The sequence below is a fragment of the Physeter macrocephalus genome, unplaced genomic scaffold, assembly GCF_002837175.3.
Source record: "Physeter macrocephalus isolate SW-GA unplaced genomic scaffold, ASM283717v5 random_63, whole genome shotgun sequence".
In the NCBI taxonomy this organism is placed as follows: Eukaryota; Metazoa; Chordata; class Mammalia; order Artiodactyla; family Physeteridae; genus Physeter; species Physeter macrocephalus.
The window spans coordinates 57,609-75,256 of NW_021145349.1; the positions used below are offsets into that span (position 1 = coordinate 57,609).

General features: G+C 52.3%; 2 protein-coding genes across 9 annotated transcripts; both read left to right on the forward strand.

The window, feature by feature from the left end:
• The first annotated feature begins 3,827 nt into the window (after positions 1 to 3,827).
• Positions 3,828 to 13,731, forward strand: AP1M2 (adaptor related protein complex 1 subunit mu 2). 6 transcript variants are annotated; one of them, XM_055082289.1, is made up of 12 exons: positions 3,828 to 3,940; positions 5,035 to 5,191; positions 5,378 to 5,445; positions 7,835 to 7,965; positions 8,076 to 8,223; positions 8,319 to 8,445; positions 8,939 to 9,087; positions 9,168 to 9,239; positions 11,383 to 11,541; positions 12,052 to 12,177; positions 12,821 to 12,896; positions 13,328 to 13,731. In XM_055082289.1, the coding sequence occupies exons 2-12, from the start codon at positions 5,071 to 5,073 to the stop codon at positions 13,348 to 13,350; spliced, it is 1,200 nt and encodes a 399-aa protein (XP_054938264.1). In that variant the 5' UTR covers positions 3,828 to 3,940; positions 5,035 to 5,070; the 3' UTR covers positions 13,351 to 13,731. The 6 variants fall into 6 exon arrangements, with proteins under 6 accessions (XP_054938264.1, XP_007107323.1, XP_007107324.1 ...); XM_007107261.3 differs by having other exon boundaries at positions 3,828 to 3,906; XM_007107262.2 differs by having other exon boundaries at positions 3,828 to 3,906; positions 8,945 to 9,087.
• A 91-nt stretch (positions 13,732 to 13,822) lies between these two features.
• Positions 13,823 to 17,645, forward strand: CDKN2D (cyclin dependent kinase inhibitor 2D). Of its 3 annotated transcripts, none has more exons than XM_055082291.1 (3): positions 13,823 to 14,736; positions 15,491 to 15,646; positions 16,684 to 17,645. In XM_055082291.1, exons 2-3 carry the CDS (start codon positions 15,506 to 15,508, stop codon positions 17,041 to 17,043), a joined length of 501 nt encoding a protein of 166 aa, XP_054938266.1. In that variant the 5' UTR covers positions 13,823 to 14,736; positions 15,491 to 15,505; the 3' UTR covers positions 17,044 to 17,645. The 3 variants fall into 3 exon arrangements, with proteins under 3 accessions (XP_054938266.1, XP_028339539.1, XP_028339540.1); XM_028483738.2 differs by lacking the exon at positions 13,823 to 14,736 and adding an exon at positions 15,112 to 15,233; XM_028483739.2 differs by lacking the exon at positions 13,823 to 14,736 and adding an exon at positions 15,323 to 15,401.
• The last annotated feature ends 3 nt before the right edge of the window (positions 17,646 to 17,648 follow it).

Sequence of the window (17,648 nt, forward strand, 5' to 3'; positions counted from 1 at the left end):
AAAAGAATGAAATAATGCCATTTGCAGCAACATGGATGAATCTAGAGATTATCATACTAAGTGAAATAAGTCAAAGACAAATATCATATGATATCACATGTGGAATCTAAAATATGACACAAATGAATTTATCTACAAAACAGAAACAGACTAACAGACGCATAGAACAGACTTGTGGTTGCCAAGGGGGAGGGGTGTGGGAGAGGGATGGATTGGGAGTTTGGGATTAGCAGAAGCAAACTATTATATATAGTATGTATAAACAACAAGGTCCGGCCTTCCCTGGTGGTGCAGTGGTTAAGAATCTGCCTGCCAATGCAGGGGACACGGGTTCGAGCCCTGGTCCAGGAAGATCCAACATGCAGCGGAGCAACTAAGCCCCCTAGTTCCCTGACCAAGGATGGACCTGGGGCCCTCAGCAGTGAAAGAGTGGAGTCCTAACACACACACACACGCACAGACACACACACACCAATTCCCTGCCTTCAGGGCTCCCACCTTTATCAGGGATTTTTTTTTTTTCTGCCAGCCTCACAGCTTGTGGGATCCTAGTTCCCTGACCAAGGATGGACCTGGGGCCCTCAGCAGTGAAAGAGTGGAGTCCTAACCACTGGACTACCAGGGAATTCCCAAGGGTCACCTTATTTTTTGGTTTTCAAGTTGCATACCTCTCGCCCTCCCTAGGAGGAGAGCAGTGGAGTGGCTTTGTCTGCATCACCATCCATAGTGTCACAGGAGCACTCAATAAATATTCACTCACTGAATGAACCATCGTCACCATAATGAAAGCAGCTTCCATATATCCAGTCTAGCACACAGTAGGCGCTCAATAAATGTTGGTTGAGTGAATAATATAACAATTATAGTCATACTAATGATGACCATTTATCTTTTCAACATTCTATCAACATCCTAATGTCACATAGTAGGACCTTATAAATACGTTGGGAATGAATAAGAGTAACATCAGGGAAGGGAATTACTTGGCGGTCCAGTGGTTAGGACTCCATGCTGTCACTGCTGAGGGCCTGAATTCGATCCCTGGTCAGGGAACTAAGATCCCACAAGCCACATGGCACGGCCAAAAAAAAAAAAAAAGAGTTAACATTAGGGGATAAAGAAGATGTGGTACATATATGCAATGGAATACCACTCAGCTATAAAAAAAGAATGAAATAATGCCATTTGCAGCAACATGGATGAATCTAGAGATTATCATACTAAGTGAAATAAGTCAAAGACAAATATCATATGATATCACATGTGGAATCTAAAATATGACACAAATGAATTTATCTACAAAACAGAAACAGACTAACAGACGCATAGAACAGACTTGTGGTTGCCAAGGGGGAGGGGTGTGGGAGAGGGATGGATTGGGAGTTTGGGATTAGCAGAAGCAAACTATTATATATAGTATGTATAAACAACAAGGTCCGGCCTTCCCTGGTGGTGCAGTGGTTAAGAATCTGCCTGCCAATGCAGGGGACACGGGTTCGAGCCCTGGTCCAGGAAGATCCAACATGCAGCGGAGCAACTAAGCCCATGTGCCACAAGTACTGAGCCTGCGCTCTAGAGCCCATAAGCCACAACTACTGAAGCCTGCATGCCTAGAGCCCAAGCTCCGCAACAAGAGAAGCCACCGCAATGAGAAGCCCGTGCACTGCAATGAAGAGTAGCCCTGGCTCACTGCAACTAGAGAAAGCCTGCACCCAGCAACGAAGACCCAATGCAGCCAAAAATAAAATAAATAAATAAATTAATTAATTATAAAAAACCAAGGTCCTACTGTATAGCACAGGGAACTATATTCAATATCCTATAATAAACCCATAATGGAAAAGAATATGAAAAAGAATGTATATATATGTATAACTGAATCACTTTGCTGTACAGCAGAAATTAACACATTGTAAATCAACTATACTTCAATAAAATAAATTTTATTTTATTTATGTATGTATTTATTTATTTTTGGCCATGCCCTGTGACTTGTGGGATCTTAGTTCCCTGACTAAGGATCGAACCCACACCCTCAGCAGTGAAAGTATGGAGTCCTAACCACTGGACTTCCAGGGAATTCCGCAATAAAATAAATTAAAAAAAAAAAAGAGTAACGTTAGAGTGTCCGTCACAGATGAATGGATAAAGAAGATGTAGTATATATACACCATGAAATACTACTCAGCTGTAAAAAAGAACAAAATTTTGCTATTTGCAGGAACATAGATGGACTTGGAGGGCATTATGTTAAGTGAAATAAGTCAGACAGAGAATGACAAATACTGTATTCTATCACTTATATGTGGAATCTAAAAACTACGACAAACCAGTGAATACAACAAAAAAGAACCAGACTCACAGATATAGAGGATAAACTAATGGTTACCAGTGGCAGGGGGAGTGGCAATATAGGGATGGGGGGTGAGGCCCAAACTATTAGGTGTAAGATAGGCTACAGCATGTATTGTACAACACGGGGAATATAGCCAATATTTTGTAACAATTGCAAATGGAGTGTGACCTTTAAAAACGGTATAAAATTTTTTTTTAATTAAAAAAAATTTAGGGCTTCCCTGGTGGCGCAGTGGTTGAGAGTCCGCCTGCCGGTGCAGGGGACGCGGGTTCGTGCCCCGGTCCGGGAAGATCCCACATGCCGCGGAGCGGCTGGGCCCGTGAGCCATGGCCGCTGAGCCTGCGCGTCCGGAGCCTGTGCTCTGCAGAGGGAGAGGCCACAGCAGTGAGAGGCCCGCGTACCGCAAAATAAATAAATAAATAAATAAATGAAAACAAACAAAATTTAAAAAAATAAAAAAAATAAGACTGAGCTTCCACGGCAGGGGCCACTTGTTTGATCCCTGGTCGGGGAACTAAGATCCCACATGGCTGTGGCCAAAAAAAAAAAAAAAAAAGGCAGCTACGTTTGTCCTGCTAAGAGTGTAACTCACAGTTCCTGTCACTGAGTGAAAGAATAAATTATTTAGTAAATATTTATGGTATTAATTAATTAATTAGACACAAATTGAGTACCCAGCACTGGGCCCTGGGGACACAGACATGAAAAGGACAAAGTTCCTGCTCTATTGGGGCGCACATGCATGTGGGAGTGACAGAAGAAACAAGATGAGTGGATGGGGACTTCCCTAGTGGCACAATGGTTAAGAATCCGCCTGCCAGTGCAGGGGACGTGGGTTTGAGCCCTGGTCCGGGAAGATCCCACATGCCGCGGAGCAACTAAGCCCGTGCGCCACAACTATTGAGCCAGCACTCGAGAGCCCGTGCGCCACAACTACTGAGCCCGCGTGCCACAATTACTGAAGCCCACGCACCTAGAGCCCGTGCTCCGCAACAAGAGAAGCCCGTGCACCGCACCGAAGAGTAGCCCCTGCTCGCCGCAACTAGAGAAAGCTTGCGCACAGCAACGAACGAAGATTCAACGCAGCCAAAACAATAAAATAAAATAAAAAATTAATTAATCAATTAATTAAAAAAAGATGAGTGGATGGGTGGATGAGTGAATGGTTAATTGGTTGGATGGATAGATGGATGAATGGATGGATGGATGGATGGGGGGATGGTTGGTTGGATGCATAGTTGGTTGGTCTGGGGTCTCCACCCATCAGCCCTCCAGGGCGCAAAGGGAAAGTGAGGCGGGGCAGATGTCCCATCCGAAGCTCCGCCCCTCCCCGCCCCCGCAGCGTCTTCTCGTCGGCAGACTGCGCCGCTCACCTGGTGGCCTCCCCTTTAAGACGCGCTCACCTGGGTGCTCACCTGCGCGCGGGCGCTTCCGCAGGAAGAAGGAAGCGGCGCCACCCTCGCCTCCCGGCCCTCCCTCCCCACCAGCCAGGTCCGCCGGCCGCCACCATGTCCGCCTCGGCTGTCTTCATCCTCGATGTCAAGGGCAAGGTGAGGCTGGGCGCAGGGAGTGGGGAACGGACAGGTGAGGCTGCACCCTCCCGGACCCAGGGGCGGCCCCTCCTTGCAGGCAGCGAGGCCTCGGAAAGCTCTGGGGGCGTGGGGACACCCCTCCCCCAATCCCTGGGAGTCCCGCGTCGGATCCCACCTCCCCTGTTCACTAGCCGCGTGTCTGAGGCAAGGGGCTTCTCCTCTCTGAGCCTCAATCTCCCTGTCCCTACAAATGGGAATAACAGAAGTCCCCACCCAAGAAGAACGAATACAACCTTATGCGTGTATACCGCCTAGCACAGTAGCCCTGCTGCAAACATTAGGCGTTCAATCAATTGAAATTATTATTTCTGTCACCATCATCATCCACAGTACTAATATTTGGGAAAGACAGCAGGGGCCGGAGACCCTAATTCCCCTTTGGGGCTGTCTTGTCCCTTTCTGGTGCCCCCTCCCATTCGTCTTGTCATTCAGTAGCAATCATAACAGTGGCGGTGAAAATAATATTTCTGATAATAATCATAGTGGGAGCTAAGGTGTGTGAGGACCTGCGGGTGCCCTCTCTGTTCTAAACACTGGACTAAACAACCTCACCAAGTAGGTATTATTATTATTGACCACTTGCTGCCTGCCAGGCAGAGCTATATGAACTATGAGAGATATATGGATATAATTGTTTCTTTTCTTTTTTTCTCTCTTTCTTTCCTTTCATCGTCCCTACCTCACCGATTTGGTGCATATGGAGCCTGGCTTGAGAGCAGGAATTCTGGAGCCGGGGCATCTTCGTTCAATTCCCAGCTTCCTCACTTACTATGGGCGTGGTTCATACCTCAGTTTCCCCGTCTGTAAAATGGAGGTGGTGATACCACCTACCTCATAGGGTTGTGGTGACAACTGAATAAATCAGCAAACAACCGGGCTTTAGTAGACGTCAGTGAGGGCTCTAGATGCTCTAGCTGTCATTATCACGTGCCCATTTTGCAGAGGAGGAAACTGAGATGCAGAGAGGCAGAGCCTTGCCCATGCCCCCTCAGCCAGCAAGTAGGGTGAGAGCTTGGCACTCTGATGCCCCCGGGCGGAGAGTCCCTGGATCCCAGCAGTGACCAGACCTTCTCTGCCCACCCTCAGCCCTTGATCAGCCGCAACTACAAGGGCGATGTGCCCATGAGTGAGATTGAGCACTTTATGTCTCTGCTCATGCAGCGGGAGGAGGAGGGCGCCCTGGCCCCACTGATGAGCCACGGCCGGGTCCACTTCCTGTGGATCAAATACAGCAACCTCTACTGTATCCGGGGCCACGGGAGAATCCCTGGGGGCCCGGAGTGGTGGGCAGCTCAGGCCCAGAGGTGGTGGGCTGGGACAAGAGGTGCACAATATAGCAGTGGCTCAGGCTGGAGGGTGAGGGTTCAGGGTCTGTGATCCATTGTAACCCTCCAAAACGGCACCTTTTCCTTAACCTCGCTGCCCGCAGTGGTGGCCACCACGTTGAAGAACGCCAATGCCTCCCTCGTGTACTCGTTCCTCTACAAGACAGTGGAGGTAGGTCCTGGCCTTCCATTGGCCGGCTGGTCTGTCTGTCTACCTGTCTTGCCCACCTCTTTCAGAATCCATCTCTCCTAGGAAGCTTCCCCTGGGGGTGTCACCATCAAAGCCCCATCGCTCTGTGTTCTCATTAGCTGCTGTGGGATCATCTCTCCCTATAGGGTAGGAACCAAGGAGGTCTCCGGTGCTCAAATCTGAACCAGAGGGAACTGGGTTCCAGACCCAGCTCCCCCACTTCCTGGCTGTGTGACCTTGAACAAGTCACTTCTCCCTGTGCCTCTAAACTGGGTTTAGTCCTACCGCAGGGTTGTTGTACAAATTAATCAAATTTGTACCTCTAAAGTGCCTAAAACAGTGCTCAGTATACAGTAAGTGCTCAAAAAAGGTTTGGTATTATTGTTAGCATTACCACTAATGTTGTATCATACTATCATATAGTAATTTATTGAGCCCTTACTATATGCCATTCTCAATGACTGAGAAAGTGCTCAGTAAATACTTTTTTTTTCCTTTGGCCGCCGTGCGGCTTATGGGATCTTAGTTCCCGACCAGGGATCGAACCCACACCCTCGGCAGTGAAAGCACAGAGTCCTGGACTTCCCTGGCCATCCAGTGGTTAAGACTCCGTGCTTCCACTGCAGGGCACACGGGTTCGATCCCTGGTCAGGGACCAAAGATCCCGCATACCGCACGGTGCAGCCAAAAAAAATTCCTAGTAAATATAATATACTTTGACAAACAAGAGATCTGTATTGATTTGTCTCCTCTCTGCCAGGCAGAGGTGGGGACACAGCTGTGCATAAGACAGGCACCGTCCCTGCCTATGCTGAGCAGTTAAAGGGCAAGAAGGAGGGACTTCCCTGGTGGCGCAGTGGTTAAGAATCCGCCTGCCAATGCAGGGGACACAGGTTCGAGCCCTGGTCCGGGAAGCTCCCACATGCCACAGAGCAACTAAGGCTGTGCGCCACAACTACAGAGCCTGTGCTCTAGAGCCCGCGGGCCACAACTACTAAACCCGTGCGCCACAACTACTGAAGCCCTCATGTTCTAGGGCCCATGCTCCACAACAAGAGAAGCCACTGCAAAGAGAAGCCCGCGCACCTCAACGAAGAGTAGCCCCCGCTCCTACTCGCCGCAACTAGAGAAAGCCCGCGCGCAGCAACAAAGACCCCAAAAATAAATAAATAAATATGTATATAAAAAAATAAAGGGCAAGAAGGAGATTCAAAGGGACATTGTGATAACCAGTCACTGGGGTGGGGTGCTAGTCTCACCCTGATACTCACAGGGGTCAAGGGATAGTGATGCAGGGGACACAGGTTCGAGCCCTGGTCCGGGAAGCTCCCACATGCCACAGAGCAACTAAGGCTGTGCGCCACAACTACAGAGCCTGTGCTCTAGAGCCCGCGGGCCACAACTACTAAACCCGTGCGCCACAACTACTGAAGCCCTCATGTTCTAGGGCCCATGCTCCACAACAAGAGAAGCCACTGCAAAGAGAAGCCCGCGCACCTCAACGAAGAGTAGCCCCCGCTCCTACTCGCCGCAACTAGAGAAAGCCCGCGCGCAGCAACAAAGACCCCAAAAATAAATAAATAAATATGTATATAAAAAAATAAAGGGCAAGAAGGAGATTCAAAGGGACATTGTGATAACCAGTCACTGGGGTGGGGTGCTAGTCTCACCCTGATACTCACAGGGGTCAAGGGATAGTGGTGGCTTCACTGAGGAGCTGAGGCCCATCACAAGGAGGCTGCTGTGAGGAGAGTGTCCTAAGCAGTGGGCATAGCATGTGCGAAGGCCCTGAGATGGGAACAGAAAAAAGGCCAGAGAGGTTGGAGCAGGATGAAGGATGGGGTTTCCAATGCTGGGTGACTGACAGGTTCTCTGCTGTGGTGATACCTATTAATCCCAGGGACTCCCATCTTGGGGTCCCCCAAGTCCCAAGGGCCCCTGGATAGAATTCAGGGAGTCCATGAACTGAGACGTATTTCTGTGTAACAGTTTTCCTTTGCCATCTTGTGTTTTTTTGTTTGTTTGTTTGTTTTTTGCTGCGTGGCGCATCTTGGCTTGTGAGATCTTAGTTCCCTAACCAGGGATGAAACCTGGGCCCTTGGCAGTGAAAGTGCAGAGTCCTAACCACTGGACCACCAGGGAATTTCCATCTTGTGTATTTTATTTCATGCATTTACAAACCTTGTTCTGAGGTGGGTCCATTCCAGGAGGGCAGAGACCCTGTTGGCTTTGTTCACCATTAATATACCGACAGTGGTATACAGTAGGTGCTCAATAGTTGCTTGTTGGGTGGCTGGCTGGGTGAGTGGGGACTCAGCCCACAGCTACACCAGCCACACCTCTGTGGATGTCGGTCTCCCTGCACCCACAGGTATTCTCTGAATACTTCAAGGAGCTGGAGGAGGAAAGCATTCGAGACAACTTTGTCATCGTCTACGAGCTGCTGGATGAGCTCATGGACTTCGGCTTCCCACAGACCACGGACAGCAAAATCCTGCAGGAGTGAGTGGGCCATGGGTCAACCACAGGGTGGGCCATGGGTAGAAGAAAGTTGGGGAGGGCTCGGGAAGTGTCCCTGGGCCTACCTGCTCATCTCACTGCCCTCCTGCCAGATACATCACGCAGCAGGGCAACAAGCTGGAGACGGGCAAGTCGCGAGTGCCACCCACTGTCACCAATGCTGTGTCCTGGCGCTCGGAGGGCATCAAATACAAGAAGAACGAGGTGTTCATTGATGTCATAGAATCCGTCAACCTGCTGGTGAGCCCCCATACCTCTGCCCCACCCCTGCCACGGCCTTAGGGCAGGAGAGTGGGCCCTATGCCTGTTGACCCCCCCCATGTGTGCATCCTCAGGTCAACGCCAACGGCAGTGTCCTGCTGAGTGAGATCGTGGGCACCATCAAGCTCAAGGTGTTTCTGTCAGGAATGCCGGAGCTGAGGCTGGGCCTCAATGACCGCGTGCTCTTCGAGCTCACTGGCCGTAAGTTTCTGGAAGGGAGCGCAAGCGGGAGCCGGAGACTTCGTCCCATCAGGGGCGGGTGGTACCGAGAGACTTGCAGTCAGTTCTGAAATGGCACTCGCCCGCCCTCTTCTGGTTGTGACCAGTACTGCAGCTGCTGGTTCCTTGCGCAAACAACTGCTTCATTATTGAGTGCCAGGCGCAAGGACACCCCAGTGAAGAAAAAAATCCCTGCCCTCATGGATCTGACATTCTAGCGGGAGTAGGAGACAGAATAGCATCATATTTAACAACCTGGCAGCAAGAGCCTGATTCCCGGAGTTCAGAGCCTAGCTCCGCTCCTGGCCAGCTGGGTGACCCTGGGCAAGTTACTCATCCGCTCCGGGCCTCAGTTTCCTCATCTGTTAAATGGGGGTGATCGTAGCGGTAGAAAGGGAAGACAAGGATAGGGACGATGCCCCGGGCTCCAGGGTCGCCCCAGGCTCCAGGATCACGCTGCTAACTCGGCTCTGAGTTCCAGGGAGCAAGAACAAGTCCGTGGAACTGGAGGATGTGAAATTCCACCAGTGTGTGCGGCTGTCTCGCTTCGACAACGACCGTACCATCTCCTTCATTCCTCCCGACGGTGACTTCGAGCTCATGTCCTACCGCCTCAGCACCCAGGTAAGGCAGGGTCAAGCCCCTGGCAAGGGGTGAGAGTTGACGCCAGAGCCTCGGAGAACTCCCTCTTCCTCCGTCTGTAGGTCAAGCCGCTGATCTGGATCGAATCTGTCATTGAGAAATTCTCCCACAGCCGCGTGGAGATCATGGTCAAGGTGGGCCCTGGGGAATAATTACTCACAATGCTGGATCCGCCCCTTCAAACCCACCCCCCCCATCAGTCTAACCTCATCTCCTCCCTCCCTCCCCGCTCCTCACTTCCTTCCAGTCACGTGGGTCTTCTGGCTGGTTCTCAAACATGCCAGGCATGGTCCCCAGCTGTCCGCTGGATCATTCTGCCCCCAGCCACCCATATATCCACATAGCTTGCTCCTTCACCTCCTTCAGTTCTTTGCTTAAATGTCACCTCCTCAGAGAAGCCCTCCCTGATTTTCCCACCTCCCTTCTTTGCTGTAGTTTTTCCCTTATTACTTACCACCATCTGACACATGATCTGTTTTACTTATTTACTTTCATACACGTATATAAACCATATAATGTATTTATATGGTTTAAAGATTAATAATAAACCACACAGCTTATTTGAACGTGCCTGGCTCCACCAGCTCCTCTGAACCCCCACCTGCCCCTCCCCCAATTACTGCTCCTCCTTCGCCTGCAGGTAATCACAATTTTGAATTTCCTGTAAATAATTTCTTTGCTTTTCTTTATAGTTTTGCCACCTGCATTTATAACCACAAATATTTCATTCTTCGCGTTTCTGACCTTTATATCCATGGACTGGAGCTGTATGACTTTTTGTATAATTTGCTTTGTTCAGGTAACGTGGATTTTTAAGAGGAATCTCAGCAGCCAGAGCTTAGTGCCTCCATTTCTGTGGCTGTAGAATATTCCACCGTGAGAATCTTCTGTCCCATCTTTTGCATGGGTTGTTTTCAGTTCCTGGCTACTCCGGTTCACCTGACCATGAAGAGCCCTGTGCTTGTCTCCCAGTGCCCCAAGCAAGAGATTCCCCAGAGCATATAGTTAGCCCCCTTTACAGATGGGGAAACTGAGGCCCAGAAGAACTAAGATGTCATTCATCTAGGAAGGGAGGGGGCACGTTGAACTTGGGTCTGCCTGGCTCAAGGGTCTGTGTTCTCAGATTTAACTTTGTTTCCCAGGCTTAGAGTCTTCGGGGAGCTGGGTTGTGGAGTGGACGGTCACGGGGCAGGGGGTGGGGGTGTTGACATCCCCAGTGTCCCCGTCTCTGCAGGCAGGGAAAGTGGAAAGGGCCTTAAAGCTGGTGCCTTCCAGAAAGAGCACCCCCTGCCTTGTTTTACCTCCAGGTCCTCTGCCCCCGATCCCACCTCTCATATATTCCCCCCCTACCACCAAATTCATAAATAAGAGCAGTCATCATAATGCTACCTACTGCACATGGACACTTAGAGTCCTTGTGTTAAAAGCTTGTCCCAAGTCACACAGATCTAGATCTGGCTATAATGTTGTAACTTATCTGTAAGGAGAACATGTGAGGATTGAGAACACAGGCTTGGGTCAAATCCCTGCTGTGCCGGTTATCAACTACGTGACTTGGGCAAAATGCTCTTTCTCTCTGGGCCTCAGTCTCCTCATCTGTAAAATTGACCTTAGGAATGGCTCCTACTTTAGAGAATTAGTGAGAGGGCTAACTGCTTGGCACAGGGCCCAGCACATGGTAGGGGGTCAGTAAATGTCATCTTTCAAATGAAAACTCTGTGACGGGCTGAGGACCCATCAGGCTTTGCAGTCAGAAGCTTCGGCTGTGAGTCTTGGCCAGGAGCCTTTACTTTCTTGTCTGTGAAGTGGGCTGAGAGCAGAGCCTGCCCTAGGGGCTGCTCAAATGAGGGATCTTTTGAACCAGGCAAAGGTGTATGACACTTTCCAAACGGAAGGCACCAAAAGCAGGGCCTCTGGGGGACCTCCCTGGCAGTCCAGTGGTTAAGACTTTGCGCTTCCACTGCAGGGGGCGTGGGTTCCATCCCTGGTCGGGGAACTAAGATCTTGCATGCTCTGCATGCAGCCAAAAAACAAAACAAAACAGCAAAATCAGGACCTCTGGAGTCTCTCCTGGGTGTGGACCCCGGCTCTGCCACTTGTTGGCTGTGTGTCTCCAGGCAAATGCTTTAACTTCTCTGTGCCTCTGTTTCCTCATCTGGAAAATAGGCTGGATTATGGTCCCCACTTCAGGGCTCTTGATTAGCTGGCACATGAAAAGGCCTTGGTGAATATTTGCATGAGTGAATTCTTCATGCCCCATGTTCTCTCCACTGACAGGCCAAGGGGCAGTTTAAGAAGCAGTCGGTGGCCAACAGCGTGGAGATATCTGTGCCGGTACCCAGCGATGCAGACTCCCCACGCTTCAAGACCAGCGTGGGCAGTGCCAAGTACATGCCAGAGAAGAACGTCGTTATCTGGAGTATCAAGTCTTTCCCGGTGAGCACCGAGGATGGGCGGGGGATCTGGGGGAACCTGCCCCTGCTTCTTGAGGGCAAGGCAGAGAATAAATCAGAGAGCCACCTACGTGTGCACATGGCTATCCTTCGGGGATGATAAAGCTGGAAACCAGACCGGCATAATAGTTAAATTCTCCCAATCCCAGACAGCCTTGGGAATCCCACTTCCTCTCATGGAGACTCAGTTTGCCCATCTGTAAAATAGGCAGTATCATGTTACCCACATCCTTGGGCTGCTGGAGGATTGGTCTGTCCCTGGGATATTGGTGGGGCTGTTCATCGGGGCCTGGAAAATGGGAGGTGATCATTTAGAAGGTCCCGGACCAGGCTTTGCAGTCAGAAGCCTTGGCTGTGAGTCTTCGCCAGGAGCCTCTACTTTCTGGTCTGTAAAATGGGCTGAGAGTAGAGCCTACCCCTAGGGGCTGTCATGAGGATGGTCTGGGGTATAGAGGGGCCCCTCAGTGTGTCTGATACCTCCATGTGCCCTCAGGGGGGCAAGGAGTACCTGATGCGCGCCCACTTTGGCCTCCCCAGCGTGGAGAAGGAGGAGGTAGAGGGCCGGCCCCCCATCGGGGTCAAGTTTGAGATCCCCTATTTCACCGTCTCCGGGATCCAGGTGAGAGAAGTGGGCAGAGTGGCTCCTCTCCTTGACCTCAGTGGGTTCCCTGCTCTCCCATCTCTTAGCTTGGATCACCTCCGTTCCCTGGCCTGGCTCATCTCTCCTTTGCAATCATCCTTGTCTTTTCCTGGAACAGTGTTTCCTTTTCTGCTCTCAGCCTGGGTCCCCTCCCCCTCTTACTTTGCCCTGTGCCTAAACTGTGTTGTGTCTATTCCCTTATACTGGGCCATCTTTCCCACTGTCCTGGACCACCTCTCCCGTAACCCCCCCCACACACTGTCCTTGCCACATCTTTGCCCTGAGCCATGTTACTTCATTTCTCCCAGCCTGTGCTTCCTTTTTTTTTTTTTTTTTTAATATTTATTTATTTGGTTGCACTGGGTCTTAGTTGCAGCAGGCAGGCTCCTTAGTTGTGGCATGCGAACTCTTAGTTGCAGCATGCATGTGGGATCAAGTTCCCTGACCAGGGATCGAACCTCAAGTCCCCTGCATTGGGAGCTCGGAGTCTTAACCACTGTGCCACCAGGGAAGTCCCCAAGCCTGTGCTTTCTTACTCCCCGAAGTTGTGTTATATATTTTCCCCTGGCCCCAGCCAGCTCTCTCCCCCTACCCTGGGCCACCTCCTTTCATCCCTTTTCAGGTCCGATACATGAAGATCATCGAGAAGAGTGGTTACCAGGCCCTGCCCTGGGTCCGCTATATCACCCAAAGTGGCGGTAAGGCAGCCCAGCTCCCTGGGATGATGGAGACAAGGAGATGAAAGGGGATGGTCTTGGGGCTTTAATACATCCTGTCTCAGAGGGCTCCAAAACTTAACAGGCCTGGCCCCAAGTCTACCCTGTCTTTGTCAGTGTGCCACCCTGGGCCTCGGTTTGCTTATCTTTAAAATGGGGACAGTTGCCAGTTCCAGGGTAGTGGTGGTGGGGTTTGGATGAGGAGCTGAACACATAGCACCCCCATCTACTGCCTGGAAGCAGGCTTGTTGCTCTGGTTACAGTCCCCATGTTTGAGCCAGTCCGTAGCCTTGTTACATACCTGTAGGGTTGATCATGAGTGCTGGGGAGGGGGCTGGATTTGGGTGGGGGGCCTGTCCCTTTGTCTCCTTTCCCCAATTCTGAGATGGTCCCCGCTCATTGTTTCCCTGCAGATTATCAACTTCGTACCAGCTAGAAGGGAGAAGAAGTGGGGGCTTGAACACGGGCCATCCTCTCCCCAGGCCCCGACTGTGAACTCTAGAGAGAGAGGGAAGATGGGATGTATGTGTGTGTGACGGCAGTCCCTGAATTAGCAGTTTCTTAAGGGCTGGCTGGCTCCCAGCCTTTTCCTTTACCCATAGGCTGGGAGGGATGGTCTGTCTCCCTGCCTCCAGGCTCACGCCCCTCCCCCCTCCCATTTTATATGAATAGAAAAGGGGCTTGAAGTCCCCCTCATGAGTGCCTTCTTGCAGTGACCTGCCTTAGGAGGTGTGGGGAGGCCCTCCTCCACAGCTGCTGAGCCCAGAGGCCCCACTGGCCCATTCTGAGTTTTAGGAGGGCATTAAAAATGAATCTAGCTGCTGTTATGTGTTTCTTGGCTGGGGACTGGGGGTTCCAGGGCTGTCCCTGAAGTGCTGGGATAAGCGTGAGCAACACATATCCATTTCTTATCCCGATGGTCACTCATCTGGGCCCTCGCAGTTGCCCCCACTTTGGTTCCCAGGGCTCTGGGCTTCCCTCCCCGACGACAGCCAGTTACCATCATAGCCGCCAGAGGGCGCCCGTTAACTCCTAAATCAGATCATGGCTCCATTTTTTTAAAAAGTAAAAGTCAAGCGCTCACAGCAGCCCACAGGCCTGATCAACATTACCCCTCCCCCTCACCTACCTGCCCTCACCTCCTGCCCCCTCTCTCCCTCTATACCTCACTCTTCCTGGACTTACTAGGCGTGCTCCTACCTTAGGGCCTTTACATCTGCAGCGTCTCCAGCTGGTATGCTTTCCCCCAGATATCCACATGGCTCCTTCCCTCACCTTCAGGTCTCAAATCAAATGTCACCTCCTCAGGGTGGCCCTCTCTGACCTCTCTCTTTCAACGGCCTTCTTTTCCCAAGAGACTATTACTTATCCCGTTTCGTCAGCTCCACAGTGTATACCATTCTGAAAATATGTAATTATTGTCTTCTCCAGCCCTAAACGGCAGGCGTCCTGCAGCAGGAGGCACCCAGCTTGCTCTCCACTTGGCCGCCTAGTACACAGTAGGTGCTCCGTAAATGTTTGAAGGACTCTGTTAAGAGCCTCCGACCGCGACTCTCGCCTCCCAGGCTCACCCACGTGGCACCTGCAGCGTGAACTTTCCACCACGCCCTTGCACTTGCTGTGCCCCGGCTGGCCCCATCTGAGCCGAATGTGATTCCTTCCTCACCCACCCCATTTCCACGTTTTATTTTCTTCACCGTGCTTAAGACTATTTAAAATTATTTAGTTGCTTGAATGTGCGCTCCCCAGCGCGGTGTTCCTGCACACAGAGAACGGTTCCTGCACACAGAGAGTGAATGAATCAAATAAAGCGCTCAGCACAGTAAGAGCTAATAAATACTTATCGCACGGTAGAACTCCGAACAGGGCGGGCCCAGCCCTGCCTCCCTTTCCCTCGGAGGTGCCGAGGTCCCGGAGCGGCCCGCGCTACCCTGCTCCTCACCTTTCTCCCCTGGGTCAGTTAAACCGGCCCTCTTTCCCGCCCGCCCGGCGCATTTGAAAAACCGAAAACCCCGCCATTGCCGGCGGTCTACCGGTCGCCGCAGTTCGTCCAATCAGAAGCGGACCCGCCCACGCCGGTGCGCACAGCCTCCCTGGCGACGCGTGGCCATTGGCTGCGCTGGCCGAGTGGGCGGGGCACTACAGGGTCCAGAGCCGGGCAATGCAGCTGGGCTACAACGTAGCGAGTTCTTAAGAAAACGAATCCGCGGCGTTCGGGGGCGGGACCCCGAGCGCGCTGGCTCCGCCCCCTGGCGGCCGGCTCGGCTGCGGCATCGGCGTCTGCTCAGAACAGACCCCGCCCGACGAGGAGGAGGGAGGGTGAGTTGGGGGAGACCCGGCCCCCAAGGGGCGGGCGCCGGGCCGGGCGCTGCGGGCCTCGGAGGGTTGGGCCCGGGCCCACCGGCAGACAGGGGGAGGAGCCGGCCGGGAGGGCGGGGGTCGCGCAGGAGCCCCGGACTGGCGAGTCGCACCAGGATCCTCGCGCAGGTCGGGGACGCTGTGGGAGGGTTGTTCGGGCCAGCGCCGGTGGGCTCCCCCGCACTGACCGCGTCGGGGTGGGGCGGGGGGCTTCGCAGGCCGCAAATATCGACATGCTGCTGGAGGAGGTCCGCGCCGGCGACCGGCTGAGCGGGGCGGCGGCCCGGGGAGACGTGCAGGAGGTGCGCCGCCTTCTGCACCGCGAGCTGGTGCACCCCGACGCCCTGAACCGCTTTGGCAAGACGGCGCTGCAGGTGAGGCCCGGACGGCCCGCAGCGAGGGCGAGGCGGGGGGCGGGGCGAGGACCGGGACCCCAGATACCTTCCCTCTTCTCTCCTTGTTTCCGTTGGTAGCCGACTGGGGTCTGTTCCTCCATCGCTGGGCTGACTTGGAACCCTGATGTCCCCTTTCTTAGGTGGGTGGTGGATGGGGTTAGGTTGGGGGAGGGGAGAACTTTCTATCTTTGGAGTATTCCTCGTTCTCTGATTGCGGAGGATTCAGTTTCCCTGGAGAAGTTCGTATTCCTTGGGTGAGGGTTCAGCTTCTTTGGATCCCGGTTTCATGAGGATGGCTCCGGTTTCTCGGAGCTTGCATGGAGGATCCGACTGCAGGAAGAAAGGATTCATGTTTCCAGGGTGTCCCCATTTTCTGGGGGGGTTCTCTGAGAGGCATCCAGTTTCGGGGGTGGCGGGGAATCTCCATTCCCGCGGGTTTTTCATATTGGCATATTATTGGGGGGATCCCAATAAGGGAATTGTTACCGATTGCATGAGAGTCCCTCTTCCCTTGGGGACATTTACAAAAGGGGAGCTCCATTTCTTGAGAGGGTCAGGTACCTTTGGAAGCATCCTCACTCTATGGGAGGGGGAAATTCCTTGGAGATGGAGTTTCAAATTCCCTGACCATCTCCTTTCCCTTGAGGGGGCTGTTCTCTGAGGTCTGTTTCCTGGCGGGTGTTTCATATTTCCTGATGATTTCCCATCTGTGGAGAGAAGTATCTCTGTTTCCTTGGGGGAGGGTCTCAGGTTCCTTGAAAGTTTCCATGGGGCTATACCCTAGGGGGAGTGTATTATCCTTGGGGAGGTGACCAGTTTTTTGAGGGTCCTTATTCCCAGATCGTGTTCTATGGGGTATCAACAGCTGCCTGGGAGTTTATGTTGCCTGAAGTTTCTCGTTCACTAGAGCACCTCGTCTCTGGCATTCTCTACTCCTGAATGACCCGTCTCTGCAGTCACCCATTTTCCTGGACCTCCTCCTTTGGAGACCCCCTGACCCTCTACCCCCCGAACAGGTCATGATGTTTGGCAGCCCCACCATCGCCCTGGAGCTCCTGAAGCAAGGTGCCAGCCCCAACGTCCAGGATGCCTCCGGCACCACTCCAGCCCATGATGCAGCCCGCACTGGATTCCTTGACACCCTGAAAGTGTTGGTGGAGCATGGCGCTGATGTCAATGCACCTGATGGCACCGGGGCCCTCCCCATCCATCTGGCAGTGAGAGAGGGCCACACCGCTGTGGTCAGCTTCCTGGCTGCCGAGTCTGATCTTCATCACAGGGACGCCAGGGGGCTCACACCTCTGGAGCTGGCAAGGGGGAGAGGCGCTAAGGATCTCATGGACATACTGCAGTGGCACACGGTGGCACCACTGTGACCTGGGGCCACCCACTCCGGCAGCAGGACCCGGCTGGGTTCTGTCAGAAGAGGAGGGAAGAAACACTTTCTCCCTTTCTTCCTCCTGCCCACTGCCGAGGGGCACCAGTTTGTGGCTTGTTGGTGTTGATTTCTGGGGTGTGTGTGTTTGAGGTACATTTCTCATTTTTTTTTTTTCTCACCCCTTTTGGTGTGTTGGGCAGAGAAGGGCTCCTGCAGGCAACAGCCACCTAAACGGTTCGGTTTCCTCCACGCCCCGACTGCTGGGGCTACAGATGAGTCCCAAGGGCAGAGCATTTAAAGCCCCAGCCCTAGAGTGAGGTCATCGCTTCCAAGGCTCCTGGAACCTGTCGACCTTGGCCGGCTGTACCCAGAGAGAGACCTCAAGTGTGCACACTGCTTTCCGGCATGGGGGAGGGGGGAGTGTTCCAAATCAATAAAAGGGTAGTATGAGTTCATTCATATTTTGTTGAAAGCTTGGTTTCCAGTCCCTTGTACAGCGTTAAAGAAAAAAAAAAGTCTATTTATTATGATTTATGGAAGAAATTGTTGTGTGTGTAATTTAATGTTTTTACCCATTAAATTAAGACTTGTGCATGATCACAG

Excerpts from the sequence above, each read along its gene's own strand:
- AP1M2 (XM_007107261.3), top strand. The coding sequence starts at position 3,865 with ATGTCCGCCTCGGCTGTCTTCATCCTCGATGTCAAGGGCAAG. Across the intron at positions 11,542-12,051 it reads GGAGTATCAAGTCTTTCCCG|GGGGGCAAGGAGTACCTGAT; the intron begins GTGAGCACCGAG and ends ATGTGCCCTCAG. Across the intron at positions 12,897-13,327 it reads CTATATCACCCAAAGTGGCG|ATTATCAACTTCGTACCAGC; the intron begins GTAAGGCAGCCC and ends GTTTCCCTGCAG.
- CDKN2D (XM_055082291.1), top strand. The coding sequence starts at position 15,506 with ATGCTGCTGGAGGAGGTCCGCGCCGGCGACCGGCTGAGCGGGGCGGCG. Across the intron at positions 15,647-16,683 it reads TTGGCAAGACGGCGCTGCAG|GTCATGATGTTTGGCAGCCC; the intron begins GTGAGGCCCGGA and ends CCCCCCGAACAG.